The 15,993-nt window shown below is 50.2% G+C and overlaps 1 protein-coding gene across 14 annotated transcripts in view; it reads right to left on the bottom strand.

Annotated features, from left to right (window-relative positions):
* Positions 1-2,238: 2,238 nt before the first annotated feature.
* GIT2 (GIT ArfGAP 2) overlaps positions 2,239-15,993 on the bottom strand; it is a 60,093-nt gene continuing 46,338 nt past the window's right edge. For 12 of the 14 annotated variants that reach the window (XM_078154388.1, XM_078154389.1, XM_020996330.2 and 9 more), the window contains 4 exons: positions 13,269-13,351; positions 12,173-12,361; positions 5,736-5,799; positions 2,239-5,226 (listed from right to left, as the gene is read on the bottom strand). In XM_078154388.1, coding sequence (XP_078010514.1) covers positions 5,014-5,226; positions 5,736-5,799; positions 12,173-12,361; positions 13,269-13,351 — 549 coding nt within the window. In that variant the 3' untranslated portion in view covers positions 2,239-5,013. Of the gene's footprint in view, positions 5,227-5,735; positions 5,800-6,352; positions 6,905-7,353; positions 7,941-12,172; positions 12,362-13,268; positions 13,352-15,993 lie in introns of those variants that run through there. The other 2 variants (XM_020996332.2, XM_020996328.2) reach the window with 2 other exon arrangements.

Here is a 15,993-nt window from a genome sequence, read left to right on the forward strand (position 1 = left end):
ACACACACACACACAGAACATACAAGCTAGATAGAGCAGATGGACATTTGCCTTACAGGGAAAGGTACTAGCAGCTATGGGGACCATGGAAGGCCTCCTGGAGGAGGCGCTGCTTAAGCTGAGTCTTGAAGCCAGGGATTCTAAGAGACTAAGGATTCTAAGGAGCATGGTAGGCATGAGGCACAGTGAGTGCAAAGGCTCAGAGATGGGAGGTGGAACTTTGTAGTCAAGAGTCCAGTATGGCTCGATCATAGAATAGAGTGTGTAGGGAGAAGCAATGTATTAAAAGACTTGAGATGGAAAGGGGCCAGGTTGTGAAGGGCTTTAAATACCAACCACAGGAGTTTACATCTGACCACCAAAGTCATGGGGCATCATTAGAGTTTATATGCTTTCAGAAACATCGTTTTTTTTGAGTGGAGAATGGATTGGAGTGCGCACAGAGTTGAGGTATAGAGCCCAATTTGGAGACTCTTACAATAATCCAGGTGAGAAGTGATGAAGCCTGAACTTGTGAGTTGAAAGGGTCTGAAAATTCTTGTAGAGACAACAAATTTACAAGACTTTATTAATTAGAGAGGTGGATTAAGAGAGAGGAGCCAGGAGCCGACACCAGGGGTTTGTATGCCTAGATGACCGGAAGGATGATGGCACCCTGCACTATTAGTAACAGGAAAATTCAGAAGAAGGACAGGACAAGTTCCATTTTGGACATGTTGAGTTTGAGGGGTCTCTGGGACATCCGGTTGGAATTAATCCAATAGGCAGCCGGTGATGGGTGACTAACTCAGGAGACATTAGAGCTGTGTAAATAGATCTGGAAATCACAGGATCATAGATTTTGAGCTAGAAGAAACCTTAAGAGATTGTCTACTCTAATCCCTTCATTTTAAAGGTGAGGAAACTGAGACCCACAGGAATTGACTTGCCCAGGGTCTCACACAAGTGGTGTTAAAGCCAGATTATAATCCCACTCTCTGACCCTCATTCACTCAAGATCCGTTTTCTTAACTCATGGTTGACTTTGACTTTCCTTTCGTCCTCACCACTGAAGAGTTACCAAATCCTGATGGTTTTGCTTCCACCTGTCCCCTTGTACCTGCTGGTACCTTCTGCCTTCAGTGCCCATCCTATTCCTATTCTTCCTTAAACCTGACTCAACCATCTCCCTGCTCACATGTACTGTGTGATATTGTGTGCCATTTTTAAAGTGTAAGCTCTCTGAGGTCAGGCACTCCTTTCTTCTGCATTTCTTATCTCCAACAATCAGGAAGCACAGTGCTGCATGGAGAAATGTTCTTTCTTTCCCTCCTTCTAGCTATGCTGCTTTCCCTATAGTTTTCTATCTTCCCAGCACCCAGCAAAGCCATGAATCCCAATGTTTGAGCTCCTCTCTTCCTCACTCATCCATCTTTCCTGGTTCTCTTAAGGATCCACCTTCACTAGATCATGGGGCCTTTAGGGTTACCCCTAATCTTAGATTGCAGCTGCTTGTCAGAGAATGGGGGAAGCGACAAGGGGAAATTTACTTTCCCTAATACTAATCTGATAAATCAAAGTCCACCCTTGCCAGCCTCCGTGATGGGATCTCTCCATCCTTCACACAGGATAACAGAGAACTGAAGGGGTGTTTAGAAGTCATCTAGTCAAGGCCTCTCGTCCTACAGTGAAGTCCAAAGAGGTAAATGGACTTTCCAAGGCCACGAAGGTAAAATATAAGAACTGGGACTTGAACTTGGATCTTCTCACCTCAGAACCAGTTAGAAGGGCTCTTTGAGATTATTGGGCCCAACTCCCTTATTTCAGAGGAGGAGGAGGAGGAGGAGGAGGAGGAAACTCACGTTCCCAGAAGGAAAGTGCTATTTATCATTGTACCTCATACAATGTAGGCATTTGATAAATGTCAGCTGTCAAATTTGAAGTGACTTGCCCAATGTCACAAAGCCAAGTCTTAAGTCAGAGTATCCTGAGTCCCCCATCCAATTCTTTCCATTCCACCATGCTCACCAAAGTGATGCCAGATTCATTATCCCAGTGGCAAGACAAGACACACAAATGGATGGATAGATGGATGGATGAGTGGATGCATGGATGGATAGATAAGTGGATGCATGGAAAGACGGATAGATGAATGGGTGGAACATTTTGAATCTCTTGGATTTAGAACCAAGGGGGAATGGTCATATTTCTATGGAAAAATCAACTCCTTAGTTGGTGAGGACACCATCACCAGCCGCAGACATTTGTAAAGCCTGTTTATTGCATAACTAGCAGGCACAGAACGCAAAACAATTTTACAACATTTAAAAGGTTGTACAATAATTACAATAATAGAATGTACAACAGAAGCGAAATCATAAGTACAGAATGATGAGTGACACTGATAAATACACTTTTCAATAAAAAGGCATTTTTGTTTTTCTTATGCAGCATTTTTGGAAAAAAAAAAAGGATTTCACTCCACCCAGGACAAGGAAAGAAACATGAGATGAACTCCCTGGAAGCTCACTGACGCACCTGCAGAAAGAAGGAAGGGCCTCCTCCGAGGTCCTGCCAGTGAAGTCACATCGGCATTGGGTCCCAGATCCGGAGCCGCGCCTCTGAGGGCCCAGGTCCCCCTTTTTGGCAAACAGGAACGCACCTGACAGACAGGATGGGATTCTGGGCCGAGGGGCCTCAAGGGCAAAGGCGTTTGTAATATCTGCTCCTAAAGTGCACCTCTGTCCTCTTGGCTTCTCAGAAGGGGAGCAATGCATGCTTCCAGAAGAAAAACAGACATGGCCAAGAGGGCTCTTTGGTGCCCTCTGACCCCGACACGTGCAAAAGGGGACCAAAAACAACCCCCCGGGGCGGGGTGCCCTGGGCCAACAGAACAGAAAGCCTCTGGAATGGGGCAGGCGAGACATGGCCCACTGGCGATTGCTTCTGTTCCTGCTAATTGTGCTAATTAAGGACTTCTCTGCATGGTTTTGGCACTGGCTGGGCACAGAGAGAGTGCTCACACTGCAACATCTTGCCTACAAACGCTTTTGCTTCCTTCGTCTTTCTTGGGACGTTGTTCACCATTTAGGAACAAAGGGGTCACTTGAGATGAGCTCATCAATACACTGAAAATAGCTTAGCTTTCCCAACAGTTGAGACACTCTGTCTTCTATTGGTCAATTCATCAATGGCACCAATTCAGAACTGTCACCTGCATTTCCACAGGATTAACCAGCTAAGGTCTGGGGGCTAAACCAAACAGGAGGAGCAAATATTTACAATGTAGAAGGACAAAGAGAGGGCACTGAGTACAAAGAGAGTTACCAGGCAGTTTTTTCTTTTTAAAACAAAAAACACAGAGTGACCTTTCCACCGCCAGCTGCCCCGGTCCAAGGCAGTGACAGCGACAGCCCCACATGAGCGTCCGACAAGGTTATGGCACTTGGTGGCAATGCGAACAAGGGGATGAGAATGACAAGAAATGAGTCCTTCCCCTAACATGCACACACGCACACATGTACACAAACACACACACACACGTACACATCCCCCCTTTATCTTCAAGAGAGCAAAGCTGGAGGGGAGAACCCAATCTGCAATGCACCGGAAATGCTACCATGGAGTGATTCCATGACAGGTATGGCCAAAGCAACAAACACGCTTCTGCATCAGAGGAATCCATTTAGCACACAGCCAAGCTTAGACATCACTGGAAGCAGTGGACCACATTTTACTATGATTATTCCAATGTGTTCATCTGCACAATGATAAGTAGGCTATTGCAGATGTAATTTAAAAGAGAGAGCCAGCCAATGCCCTCCTAACAAACAGCAGCGATGGGTCTGTTCTACGGGCAAACCAGGATTCGCAGCCAAGGTGACCACAGACAGCAACGCCCACAAACGACCCAGTCCCAGAAGCCCTGCCCTACCTGAACCACACCCACACACAGACCTTCACAATCAAGCTGAAGGGACCCTCTTTCTATGAATGAAGAAAGTCCCCAGGGACGGAAGCCACAGCTGATGATCTGTCCCAGCTTGGGGATATCTGGCAGTTGAGGAGCACGTGGGCCTGAGGAGTTTTTTCCAAGTGGTGGCTACTTTTTAGGGAGGGTGAAAACCAGCTTGAGGAACACGAAGACTCATTCTGCAGCGAATTCTTGCAGGACAAGGAGGAATCCCTGTAGGCTGACGGGGATGAAGGAACACGTCCCGTGGCAGGGACGACCAAAGCCGTTTCTGACTTTTGACCTCAGGCAACGGCAGCAGTGTCTGAGGGGGCTCGAGAGAACTGGCCGCAGCTTACTCAACCTACGTGCTTTTTTGCCATCAGTTCTCATAAAAAACCTCTGCTCCATCATCACAGGGCAAAAGGCCTTACCTGGACACAAACCCTGCAGCTGGTGGTCTCGGCCCAACCTAGCCTAACAATGAAGAAAGAGCGTGGTTCCTCGTTCCAGGAAGAGATGGGAGAGAAGGACCAGCCTGTAGGTCATCTCCACCCCGCTGGTCCCCATGCTTCCTTCCAAGGCTGGGGATCAGAAAGGGGCCAGGACCCTTCCCTGCACGGGTTTGGACACGGCAAACTTCCCAGGCGTTGCAGGAACCTGGTGAAATTCTAGCAATTGCACAATGCTTGTATATGGGACAGAGACAGAGACTGTACAGTTTGGGTCCACCTGTCTCGAGGACATTTCTTCCTAAAGCTCTTTTCCTAATTTTAACCAGAGACGACGAGAAGTTGCTAGAGTTGACAAACACGAGACTTTTTTGCACGTAACGGACAAATCAACCCAAGAGCTGTTTACAACATACCAGGATCAGTAACGAAACAGGCAAAACAGGCACAAAATAAGGCAAGTGGGTTAAATTAACAGTGGAAAATCTGTTAGAAAACATGCAAAAATAATACTGAGTCTTATTTTAAAAAGTTTACTCTGCCACTAAATTGTTTTTTGTAAAAATCTGTAACGTTCCGCGTCTACATCTGAACTTGGATCTTACAAAGACTAAGAAAGCGAAGAGGCCTTCAGTGGTTGTTCTCTTTGGTGGTGATGGTCACCAGCTGCTTGGCGGCCTTGGCGATGTCGTACGCACACTGGATGACCTGCTGGGTGACCAGCTGGATGTCTGCCGGACAGCTGGACTCCCCCGGCAGGGTTTTCTTGCACTCTGACTGGAGTCTGTAGGCACTGGATGTCAGGAGGCGCAGCGAAGTCCTCACCATATCAGATTTGGGTTTCTGAAGAAGAAAACAGCAGAGAAAATGTAACCTAATTTCCTCGAATACACACTCAAAGTTGGCCAGGGGTGGGGATCCTGCGGCCTCTAGATCCTCAAGTGCGGCCCTTTGACTCCAAACTTCACAGAACAAATCCCCAAAATCTGGAGTCAAAGAGCTGCACTTGAGGACCTGGAGGACAATGTGTGGCCTCGAGGCCAAGGGTTCCTCACCCCTGATTGGCTTATCTGGCATGTCATCAACTGGAATACCCATTAACCAATGGTTTTGTGAACATCCTGAAGATGCTTTCTTTCAGAGTTCTTGTTAGTGCTGACAAATGTCTGTGAGATCAGGGGTTTAGAAGCTGGATTAAGATCCAGACTGGACCTTGGAGATTACCCTTTCATTTTACAGATGGGGACCCTGAGGCCCACCGGGGACGTGGGTCTTATCTGAGGTCCCGGAAGAAGAGCCCCCAGGCCCTCCTTGGGCTGACCCTCCCGCAGGACCCCAGGCTTGGGACTTACTTTGGGGAAGAGGGCTGCCATTTCAGTCACGGCCACGTGTATCCTCTCTGAGCACGGAATGTAGCTGCAGAATGAAGCAACAGATCACTCAAAAGCAACAGCCTATTTCAGTGTGGGGCTGTCCAACGGGTTAGCTGCCTCTCTTCCAGCAGCACAGTCACAGTGAAGAGGCAGCAGGCCTTCCTCCCAATCACCCCCCTCAAAAGAGGGGCTCCCAGGGGCCTCGGGCCTCACAAGGAAACGGGGAGTCAGTGACGCAGGTGCATGTGCGCGCACATGTGTGTGTGTGTGTGTGTGTGCGCGCGCGCACGTGCATGCATCCACAGCCCACTGCTGGCACAGACACCGGGGCTCCTCAAGGACACAGGGTGTTCTTTATGTCTCGGCCTGTCTTGGCACGCTCAGCACGGCGCCTGCCTGGCACACAGCAATCGCTCCGGCAGTGAGTGGAGGGGAATGGGATGGTTAGCGGGGCTGCAGAGAGGTGTGTGCACCAGGCCAGCGCCCTGCTCTGCCCCCTGGCCGCCTACTCCTCCCAGGCCTCATCAGCTTGGCTCCTGATGCAGAATAAAGATGCTTGGACGAAAGGCCCCACAAGTCACAGGGACACAGGAACCTGAGAGTCATTTAGGCCAAATTTTATTTTCCAAAAGGATGCTCTGAGCCTTTGCAGGGGTCAGAGAGGCAGACTGTCTACAGAGTAAATGAACACGTACATGGAGAATACAAAAACACAAACATGGGCTCACACTCCCAAATTAACTTCATTCAAAACAAACAGGGGCAGCTGGGTGGCACAGTGGATAGAGCACCGGCCCTGAGTTCAAATCCGGCCTTGGACCAAACACTTGACACTTACTAGCTGTGTGACCCTGGGCAAGTCACTTAACTCCAATTGTCTCAAAAAACAAACAAACAAACAAACAAACAAAACCGACCTCAATCACTTCACAACATCTGCCTTTTACTAACACAACTGTCTGCGGATTCCTGGATACCTCAGGACAGCACTGCTGTCCCATCAGCTCCCAGGGGCCTGTATGGAGGGCCTGCTGTGAGTCCGGCCTGGGGGAGGCCCAGACTACTCCGGGGAAGCCCCCAGCCCACATCTTCTCTTCCGCTGACCACGCTGCTTCACCAAGGCCTCTCGAAGTCTCTGACATCCTAAGCTGGTGACAATGAGAAGAATTAAGAATTCTAATGGGGCTCAAAAATGTGTTTTTTCCCCATACAAATCCAGCTCTCAAGAAAATCTGCTTAGTAATGAAATACACAACTGATGTAGATTCTCTGTGAATAAAAAATCTGTGGCTGAAAAACCAAAAGGTCCAGTCACTGGGCCCTTCCAGGTCCAGCTATGAAGTGCTCTAGGACCTGGAGGTGCAGGGGAAGCCAGAGCCCAGCCCTTGCTCTCAGGAGGCACCCAACGGAGTGAAAGAGACCACTTGCCCACACCTACCACTGCCGCTCTGGGTCACCTCATCAGCTCCCATCTTTGCGGAGATTCTCAGATGGACCTCTCAGCTGTCTCCAGCTGGGCGTCCAGTAGACATGACAAACTCGACATGCCCCCCAACTGACCTCATTGTCCCCCACTCCACCACCTTCCCTGCCCTCCTCCCTCTCTCACCCCCCATGTCCAAGATGGTGCCAAGGCCTGGCGTTTCTCCTGCTCCCTTCTCTCTGTGACACGGACACTGCTCTGGTAAAAGTCTCAGACCCCCTACCTCCAGCCTCTCCCCTCTCCAGAACATTGGCTGCCCAACCAATCTTCCTAAAACACAAATCTGATCATGCCACCTTTCAATCACTTCTACAGGCTTCCTTTTGCCTCCAGAGTTAAGCAGAAAATCCTCTGGCTTTGAAAGCCCCTCCCCACTTCTTGCTCCTTACACCCTGCCATGCACTTGGTGACTCGGTGACAGCGGCCTCCTGGCTCTTCTTCACACCACACCCTGCATCTCTAGACTCCAGGCCTTTGCTGTGGCCCTCCTTCATGCCTGGAGCCCTCTCTCTCCTCCCCCGGCTCCTCTGTCTCAGATGGACTCCCCCCTTCACCGGTGCCTCTCTTGATCCCCCTTCCTGTGGCTGGCTCCTCTGCCTAGCGCTGGCTGCCGCGGGCTGTCCCTGCTCAGACCATGAGCTGCCTTTCTATCCTCACTGCTCAGCATGGCGCCTGGCATGCAGCAGGCCCTCGGTGCAAATCTGATGAGTGACAGACAAAAAAAGGTAAGTACAGGATAAACCAGAGAGAATCCTGAGCCTTGCGGGGGCTCAGGAAGTGGGGCACCCAGCCAGACCTGGAGGAGGCCAGGGCGGGCAGCCAGGCATGGCGGTGTCTTGTGGAGGGACAAGGGACCAGCGATCACTGATCACTGATCACTGAGGACATGGAGAGGAAGCTTGACAGGGTCTTCCCTTAGGTGTCTTCAACATCTGCCTCCCCACATTTTTTCTCTGTAAAGCACAAAAGCCAACGTCTTCATTTATTCTGTAGGATATCTTTCACTTTTCCACTTGATTACTGTAATAAATCTAACTTCAACAAAACGGCTTTGACTGAGGCTATCTGAAGCCTGAGAGGCCGTGTGGTGCACTGGAAGGCAACCTGGTGTTCTGGCCACCTCACCAAGACTAGATGTTAAGACGGTGCCAGCCTGCACTGGAGGAGGGTATTTCCTCACCTTGGGGAGGTCATGTGAAGTAGTGGACAGAGCCCTGGTCTTGGAGGATATGGATTAGAATTCTACCTCAGGGACTTACCAGCCCTGCAACCCTGGGCAAGTGACTTAACATCTGTCTGCCTCAGTTTCCTCATCTGTAAAACAAAGAGGTTGGGCTTCGTGGCCTCTCAGGTCTCTGCCGGCTCTAATCCCATGATCCCACTGGTTCCCTACATTGGCCTGTTTTATCCTGTAAATTCATTATGATGTGTATTTAAACTGAAATAAACAAACCAAATCCCCCACAACTCCCACCTTCCCTGAGACACTTTCACTGATCTTCTCCCTTTACAGCCCAATCCGACGTGCAGTTATCTGCCCTGCTGGTCACTCTGAAAGCTTGGGCAACCACGTGGCACACCAGGCACAGAACAAGCCCAGTCGCGCTACCCAGGAAAGGGGCTTTCACTGTCTTCTGCAAGAATTTCATCTAAAACCACAACAGTTTTGGGCCTCACATCTCAAACTGTTCACCTGGCCCCAGTCTCCATTTAGGGCCAGAAGGCCAGGCCACTCTCCCTGCCACAAGAAAAAGGGATTCTCCTCACAGCCTCTCTAGAGAATCCACTCCCTCCCAACACTTGGAGGCAGTTCTTAAAGGTGGGAGGGGGTATTTGTGTCCACGAGACACTGAGAACCTGCTCTAATGCCTTCCATGCCTCATGTGGGACCTGTGTTCAGCTCTGGGACAGGAGGGAACACAGAGAGACAGAGACATGGGGGAAAGAGAGAGAGAGAGACACAGAGAGAGGAAGAGAGAGAGAGACAGAGAGAGAAGGAGAGAGACATGGGGGGAAGAGAGATAGAGATAGAGAGAGAGACTTAGAGGGGGAGACAGAGGCAGACAGAGGGGAAGAGACAGACAGAGAGGAATAAAGAGAGACAGAGAGAGACATAGGGGGAGAGAGAGACAGACTTAGAAGGAGAGACAGAGACTGACAGAGGGGAAGAGAGAAAGAGAGGGAGGAGAGAGAGAAAGATAGAGAGGGGGAGAGGGACAGACAGATGAAAGAGATACAGAGAGCACTACTACAGTTGATGGGTTCGAGGGACAGCACCTGTGCACCCCTTAATGCTCTACTCTGAGAAAATCAACATTAAGAAAGAGCAGTGAGGGAGGACAGGAGTGGGGTGGGGCATGCGCTGAAGGGGCACTCTGCAGGACCAGAGGGGGGGACAGCCCCTACAAGCAGGGAGGCCACCTCCCAGCCACGGGGCCCAGCCAGCCTCAGGCCCATCTCTTCCAGAGGGCCCCGCTGAGCTGAGCAGGGAGAATGCTGCCTTTGGTGGCCTGGCCTGGCCACTCACTGCCTAGGTGACCCAAGGCAAGAGGTTTAACCCCACAGAGCCTCTGCTGCCTCATCTGTACAAGCTCATGCACCTGCATGTGGATTAAATAAATGCCTTGTTCACTCAGCAAAGGGCGCCAAGACCAGGAGACTTCAAGACAAGCTGGGCCCTGGAGCTCAAGGAACTGCATCTTTAAGAGCTGCTTCCCTGCACCGTCCCCCTCGATTTCAGGAAGATTCACGGCTGTTTTTCTGCTTCAGTTCTCCCGCCCATTTTACTTTCCCCTGAGCCAAAGACAGAGGACAGACATAGGACAAGAGCTGTCCTGCACTGTCTGGAGACACAAAGGGACACCAGGAAGACACGTCTGTTTTTAGCAAACACAAGAGAAAACAAGAAAAATAGGCAGATTCCTGTTTCAGAACCAAATATGGTAGCTCGTGAACTGGGAATAACAAGGGAAAAGAAAGGCAATGTTTTCCTGAGAGAGAGAAGTGCACTAACTTACCCTGACACTGTGCTTTAAGCCTTCCTGAGCCCCTGGAGGGTCATGCTGAGAACAAAGTCACCTTCCGTCAATGAAGGAGGCTAAAAACCCGGGCTGTGCAAAGTGATGAAACCCCCGCAGCATCCCTGCGAACGGCTGCTACTCTAGCGTATCTCACGGGGCAAAGCCACTAAGAAGCCTTCATGCAGCATGGAGGGCAGCGGGCCGGAGGAAACTGGCGAGGGCCCTGTGGCCGAGCGATGACCTCGGCTCCGGGCCTCCGAGGCGGCCAGTTACAGACGGCTCATAGGACATGACCCCTGCAGAGTCACAGAGGCACAGAAGCCACATGAGATCAGAAATGGAGCGAGAAGGCCAAGAGGCATTGGGGGGGGGCTGCCCCTCAGGGGGAACACTTTGCTGTGGGAGGGGGAGGGTGGCCTGCTTTGTTTCTGAATTCTGAACTTGGCTTTCCCAAGCTCAGCAGGAGAACAGGCTGCCAGACAAAGTGCCCAGAGGGCTGGGCCAGGCCTGGGATTAGCAAGAGTTGAGACCAAAGCCAGCCCCAGGAATGTTCTGGGGCAAATGGCATCACCTGTGCCAGCCTCAGTTTCCTCTTCTGTGAAGTGGGTTAAGAATAGCCCCTATTTCACAGGGTTATTGTAAGGATCAAATGAGATAATGTTTGTGAAGTGTTTTGCAGACCTTCCAGCAACATGTAAATGTGAGCTGTCACTATTCTTATTAAAGAATCCCACTTTTCAGTACCTTTGACAAGGCTGGCTCCAGAAAGAGGCCAAACTAAATGCCCTCAATCCCACAAGTGACCCCGCACGCCAGGAGGCCAGCTGCCAACAGAGCCGGAGCAAGCGTCTGTCTCAGGGGCTTCCTTTGGGCAAAGGATCATCTTTCACTCAGGATTAACTTGTTTGGGGCAAGAAAAATGCCCCCAGAGGACGACGGCCCCTCAGCGCCAACATGGCTTGGCACAGCAGAGCGGGAGACCCAGAGCCGGCGCGGGAGGCGCCTGGAAGAACGCACAGCAAGGCTACACTGCCTTCAGGTTAAGAGCAAAGGGCACCGGGATCTACAGGGATGATACTGCCACCAACCACTGACCCTAACACCACCACCGACCACTGACCCTAACACCACCACCGACCACTGACCCTAACACCACCACCAACCACTGACCCTAACACCCACCACCGACCTTTACATCACCACCGCTACTACTACCACTACGACCTAATGCTATAAATAGCATTTACACAGTGTTCTAAAGTTCACAAATATGACCTCATTTCATCGTCACAGAAACTCTGAGAGATGAGTGCTCTTATCCCCATTTTACAGATGGCGAACTGAAAGACTTGAGCAGGGTCACACAACAGTAGTGTCAGGGGCTGGATCGGAACTCAGGTCTTCCTGATTCCAAGCAGGAGGATACCTATGACACCACAGACTGCACTACCACTCTCAGCTGGCCATTTCTAAAATGTAAATAAATGTCACAATTTCACAGGCTCTGAGAATCTCAAAACTGGAAGGGTCCAAGAGGGCCGCTAGCTCGGCAACCCAGCCAGCACCGCCTGGCCTCTGCAAGGAGCCGTCCAGGGAGGGGGGGCTCACCCCACCCTGGCCGCCTGTCCTGAGATCAGGTGGCGCCAGCCTCTCCACAGCTTCCACCCTGTGCTCCTAGTGCCCCCCCTCCTGGGCCCCCTGGAGCCCAAAGAAACAAGTCTCCAGCATCTTCTTCCCACACAACCCTTCTTCAAACAGCCGGCCACAGCCATGAAAATGTCACATTTTAATCGACAGACTAATTGCTGAGACGCCTCTGAAATGCTGCCAACAGAAACAGTTGCCTCTCTTCCAGTCCCAGCCACCCCATGGCGTCCTGCAGGAAGGTTCTGGATCCCGACACCTCAGTTTACCTGTCGTGCTTATTTTCTTGGGCTGCTCGCAAGAGTTCCTGGATGTTCTTGGTGATCTGTTCAGTTTTCCGAATGACGTCCTCTGTGCTCGGAAGGGTAGAACTTGACACGCCGTGGGGGTCTCCCACCTCAGGGATGGCTCCCTCCCCGGGCCAGACGATGCTCCGCTGTCTTGCCTTTCTGCCTGACCTAGGAAGGGAAGAAGCACACAAGGCTGAGGAGTGAGGGGCATGCTTACTCTCCTATTCTGGCTCACTCGGGGGAGTCCGGGGGCACGGCACCAAACCTTGGCCTCTCTCTTCATCGTGAGGCAGCTATGGCTCACACGGAACCTTTCTGGTCCACCTCAGGGTTGGACATGATTATGGAGGCAACATGGCACCAGGATTGGGAGTCAGAGGACGTGGGTCGGAATCTGGCTCTCCACTTGCCATCTCTACAACCTTAAGCAAGTCACTTTATCCTAGGCCCATTTCTGGGATACTTCTCAATAACCTCTAAAGTCGTCTCCCACTCTAGAGCCTCAGATTTTAGATTTCTTTCCACAGAAAAGGTAAAATGAGAAAGACTGATAACAGTGACAGGCAGGGGATTCTCACTATTCCATGGCTACAAGTGGAGAACAAGAACGGAAATTGCACGTTCACTTTAGCGTGAACAAGATCACTGTGGAAATTCACGTAGAAATACTGCTGACAGAGACAAACAGGAAGAGATAGAGAGAGGGTAGGGAGAGTGAAGAAGGATGGAAAGGGAGAGGAGAGAAAGGGAGGGAGGGGAGAGAGACAGAGAGAGAGAAAAACAGAGAGAAAGAGAGAGAGAGAGAGAGAGAGAGAGAGAGAGAGAGAGAAGAGAGAGAGAGAGGGAGGGAGGGAGGAGTTGGGGGGTGGAGGGAAGGAGGGATGGAGGGATGGACAGATGGACAGACAGACAGACGGGCAGACAGGCTTCTCTGGCTCCACCATGAGACACGATCCCACCTAGGCCTCAGAATTTGATTCAGCTGATGTGTTAGCACGCCAGCCGTGCCTGCCTAAAGCAGCAGGGATGCCCCGAGCCAGGCTCTCCCCAACCCTGCACGTGGGCCCCCCCATACCCTGTGTCGTCCAGCTCGGAGTCAGGGGTGGTGTTGTCATAGTCGCTCTCTGGCATGCTGTTCTGTTTCTCTAACTTGGAAGCCTAAAACAAACAGAAAAGGCGCCTGTTACCAAAAGCCATGACGCCCTCCAGAGCGACCTCCTTCAGGCATTTGAGAACTTGGCTTTGCTTCCGTGTGACTGACGATTGGAGCCAACTCTCTACGGGAAATACAAGCGGCAGGACGAGGGGTCCACGCTTCTCTCCCGATGCCTAAATTTACCCCCAAAGAGCATCAGTTACTCTAGCCTGGCAAGCATGGAGCTATCAGAGGGGGAGAAGCCAAGAGCTCGCTCCCCCTTGGCAGAAAGGTCCACACAAGCCTCCCTAATAAGACCATGTGGGGCTCTAGGACAATCCAATTGACTGACAAGACAGATCCCAATTTGGACATCTGTGGAAGGAGGTGGAAGGACCTTAGGGAGCATCTTGTATGCCTGCTCGTTTTAATGGATGAGCTAACAGAGGCCCACAGAGCTTAAGAGGCTCACCCAACGTCACACAGCTAATGTGTGGCTTCAACTTCAGTCCCCTGGAGGCCCCTGGGCCTGACAGCAAGAATGCTGGAGCCGAAGTCTAACCTTTGTGAGCCTCAGTTTTCTCATCCATAAAAAGAGACAATAACACATGCCCTGGCCTGCTGGGTTGCTGTGAGCAGAGGGCTGCACAATCCCCAAGGTGCCACATAAATGGAGTTTCTGTTAGGACTATGTCTGCCAAACCTATGAACTATTCTGGGACAAAACCAAAAGTCTTCTCCCTGCTCAAGACATCTTAAGATAAGAGCTTTCCTTTGCAGCTGCTTTTTCAGCCACAGAGGAGAACCCAATGCTTCTGTAGTCACGAGACTGATTCTAGGTGACTAGAGAGGCCAGGAGATTTTACTGGGGTGAGGCCGCTCCAAAGAGTGTGACAAAGATCCTTCAGACAATTTCCAAAGGGGAATTCCAAAAAGGTTTTGAGCACAGTAGATGCCTACTTTGGAAGGGACTACGTTCACTTGGCTAGCCAGATTCTGCCATGTTAATTCTTAAGAAGAAATGAAATGTATTGGTTTTACAGTTCTACCTTGTCTGGAGGGAAAAGGGCTTATAGTTATTTAGACTATAAATCGATGCCTAGAGATTATTCTGGGAATTCCAATTTGAAATTAAGCAGAGATGCCCAAGTTTTTACTAGAAAAACAGGTGGTCAGGCACTGTCAATGATGCAGAGACAAAGTCCTGTTCCCAAAAAGTTATGACCTACAGGGACAGGATAGAAGAGAAGCAAAGTTTGTCATCATCTAATAGGAAGAATAGTTGATAATTATAATTTAACAAAATGCTCAATGGAAATAGCAGTGTCAGGCTTTCAGCCCTTCACTTCTGCAGTTGGCCGGATTTCTTATTAATCAGTGCTGCTCAGCATTTCAAACCTGACAGACAGGTTGCTGATTACTGTGGGTGTGAAAAAGTGATCGGCCCACCTAACCGACCTGTTCTGCCTGTGGTTCTTTTTCACGTCTCCTCTAGTCTGGCTGCAGCCCCCCACAGGTACCCTGTCTTCTGCTGGCTACGCTATCCCAAGCTGTAGGCGCCCCCAAATCAACCCAAGCCTCACATATAAATCTATTCCAATGCAACTCAAAAATGATTCCTTAACAGGGAGTGGCTACTTAGATAAGAGAGTCTTAAATACCAAGTTCTAAAAAATGTAGCATAACTGTCAAAGTAAACATCTTTTTGGACATCTTCCTTTAGCAAGAATGATCATGCTGACCTTGTAGGCTCAACAATTACCAGAGCAGAAGTCCTGCTTTATGACGATTTGGGCAAGCAAACAGCTGCCCATCAGAAACTGAGTCTATGATCGATGAAATACAGGAGCCCAACCCAATGTGTTTTCCTCAAAGAATTCAGATTAAAAAAAAAAAGGAATAACTCTTTTGACTAGCTTTCCAAAGTTCTAATGGCCTTATGCTAATTTTCAATCTCTACTCCATTCAAAACCATACTCCATAAATGGAATGCAAGCAAAAGGGATTTAAATTCTATTCCTGGGTTTGCTCCAGTGAGATATGTCTACTCAAATAACACTGGAAATGGGATTAAATTGAAAATATTATGGGATCAGTTCCATCTCCTTCCTATGGAGAGCTCAAGGGAGGGGGTGCCTGCACACAGATCCATCCACCTTCTCCAAGGGGCCCCTCCCCTAGGAACCCGATCCTTCAGCACTAGGGATGCCAAATTCCTTTACCTCCCTTGGTAGGAAGGACAATAGGCAAACATGTGCTCAGATTATTCAGCATTTCATTGTATGAACAATTATCACAAGCATGCAGAGCCAAGATCGATTGGTTAAAAGTGTTGCTTTTCCAAAGCTGTTAATAGAAAAGTGACCTGGTAGCTGGTGCTGGTTCAGTTCATGAACTAGAGTCTTGTTTTTTCTGCACCCAGAGTCCATCAGACTGTCAGAACCCTGGGTGTTAGCTGGGTTCTTTAATGGCCTAACTTTCCATCTTAGGAACTAACACGGGCTCTGCCTGGGCTCTTCTCCCTAGAATGGGCACCCCCTCCCCACCCTCTCTGGAGCAGGGGGTCTTCAGGAGCTGCTGGGCCAAAAGCACACAAGCCCAGTGGCCAACTTCGCAGCAATGAGAACCCCGGGCCCCACCTGGGCCCCCAAGGGCTTCACTACTG

This window comes from Phascolarctos cinereus, unplaced genomic scaffold, assembly GCF_003287225.1.
Source record: "Phascolarctos cinereus isolate Bilbo 61053 unplaced genomic scaffold, phaCin_HiC Scaffold_4;HRSCAF=312, whole genome shotgun sequence".
NCBI classification, from domain to species: domain Eukaryota; kingdom Metazoa; phylum Chordata; class Mammalia; order Diprotodontia; family Phascolarctidae; genus Phascolarctos; species Phascolarctos cinereus.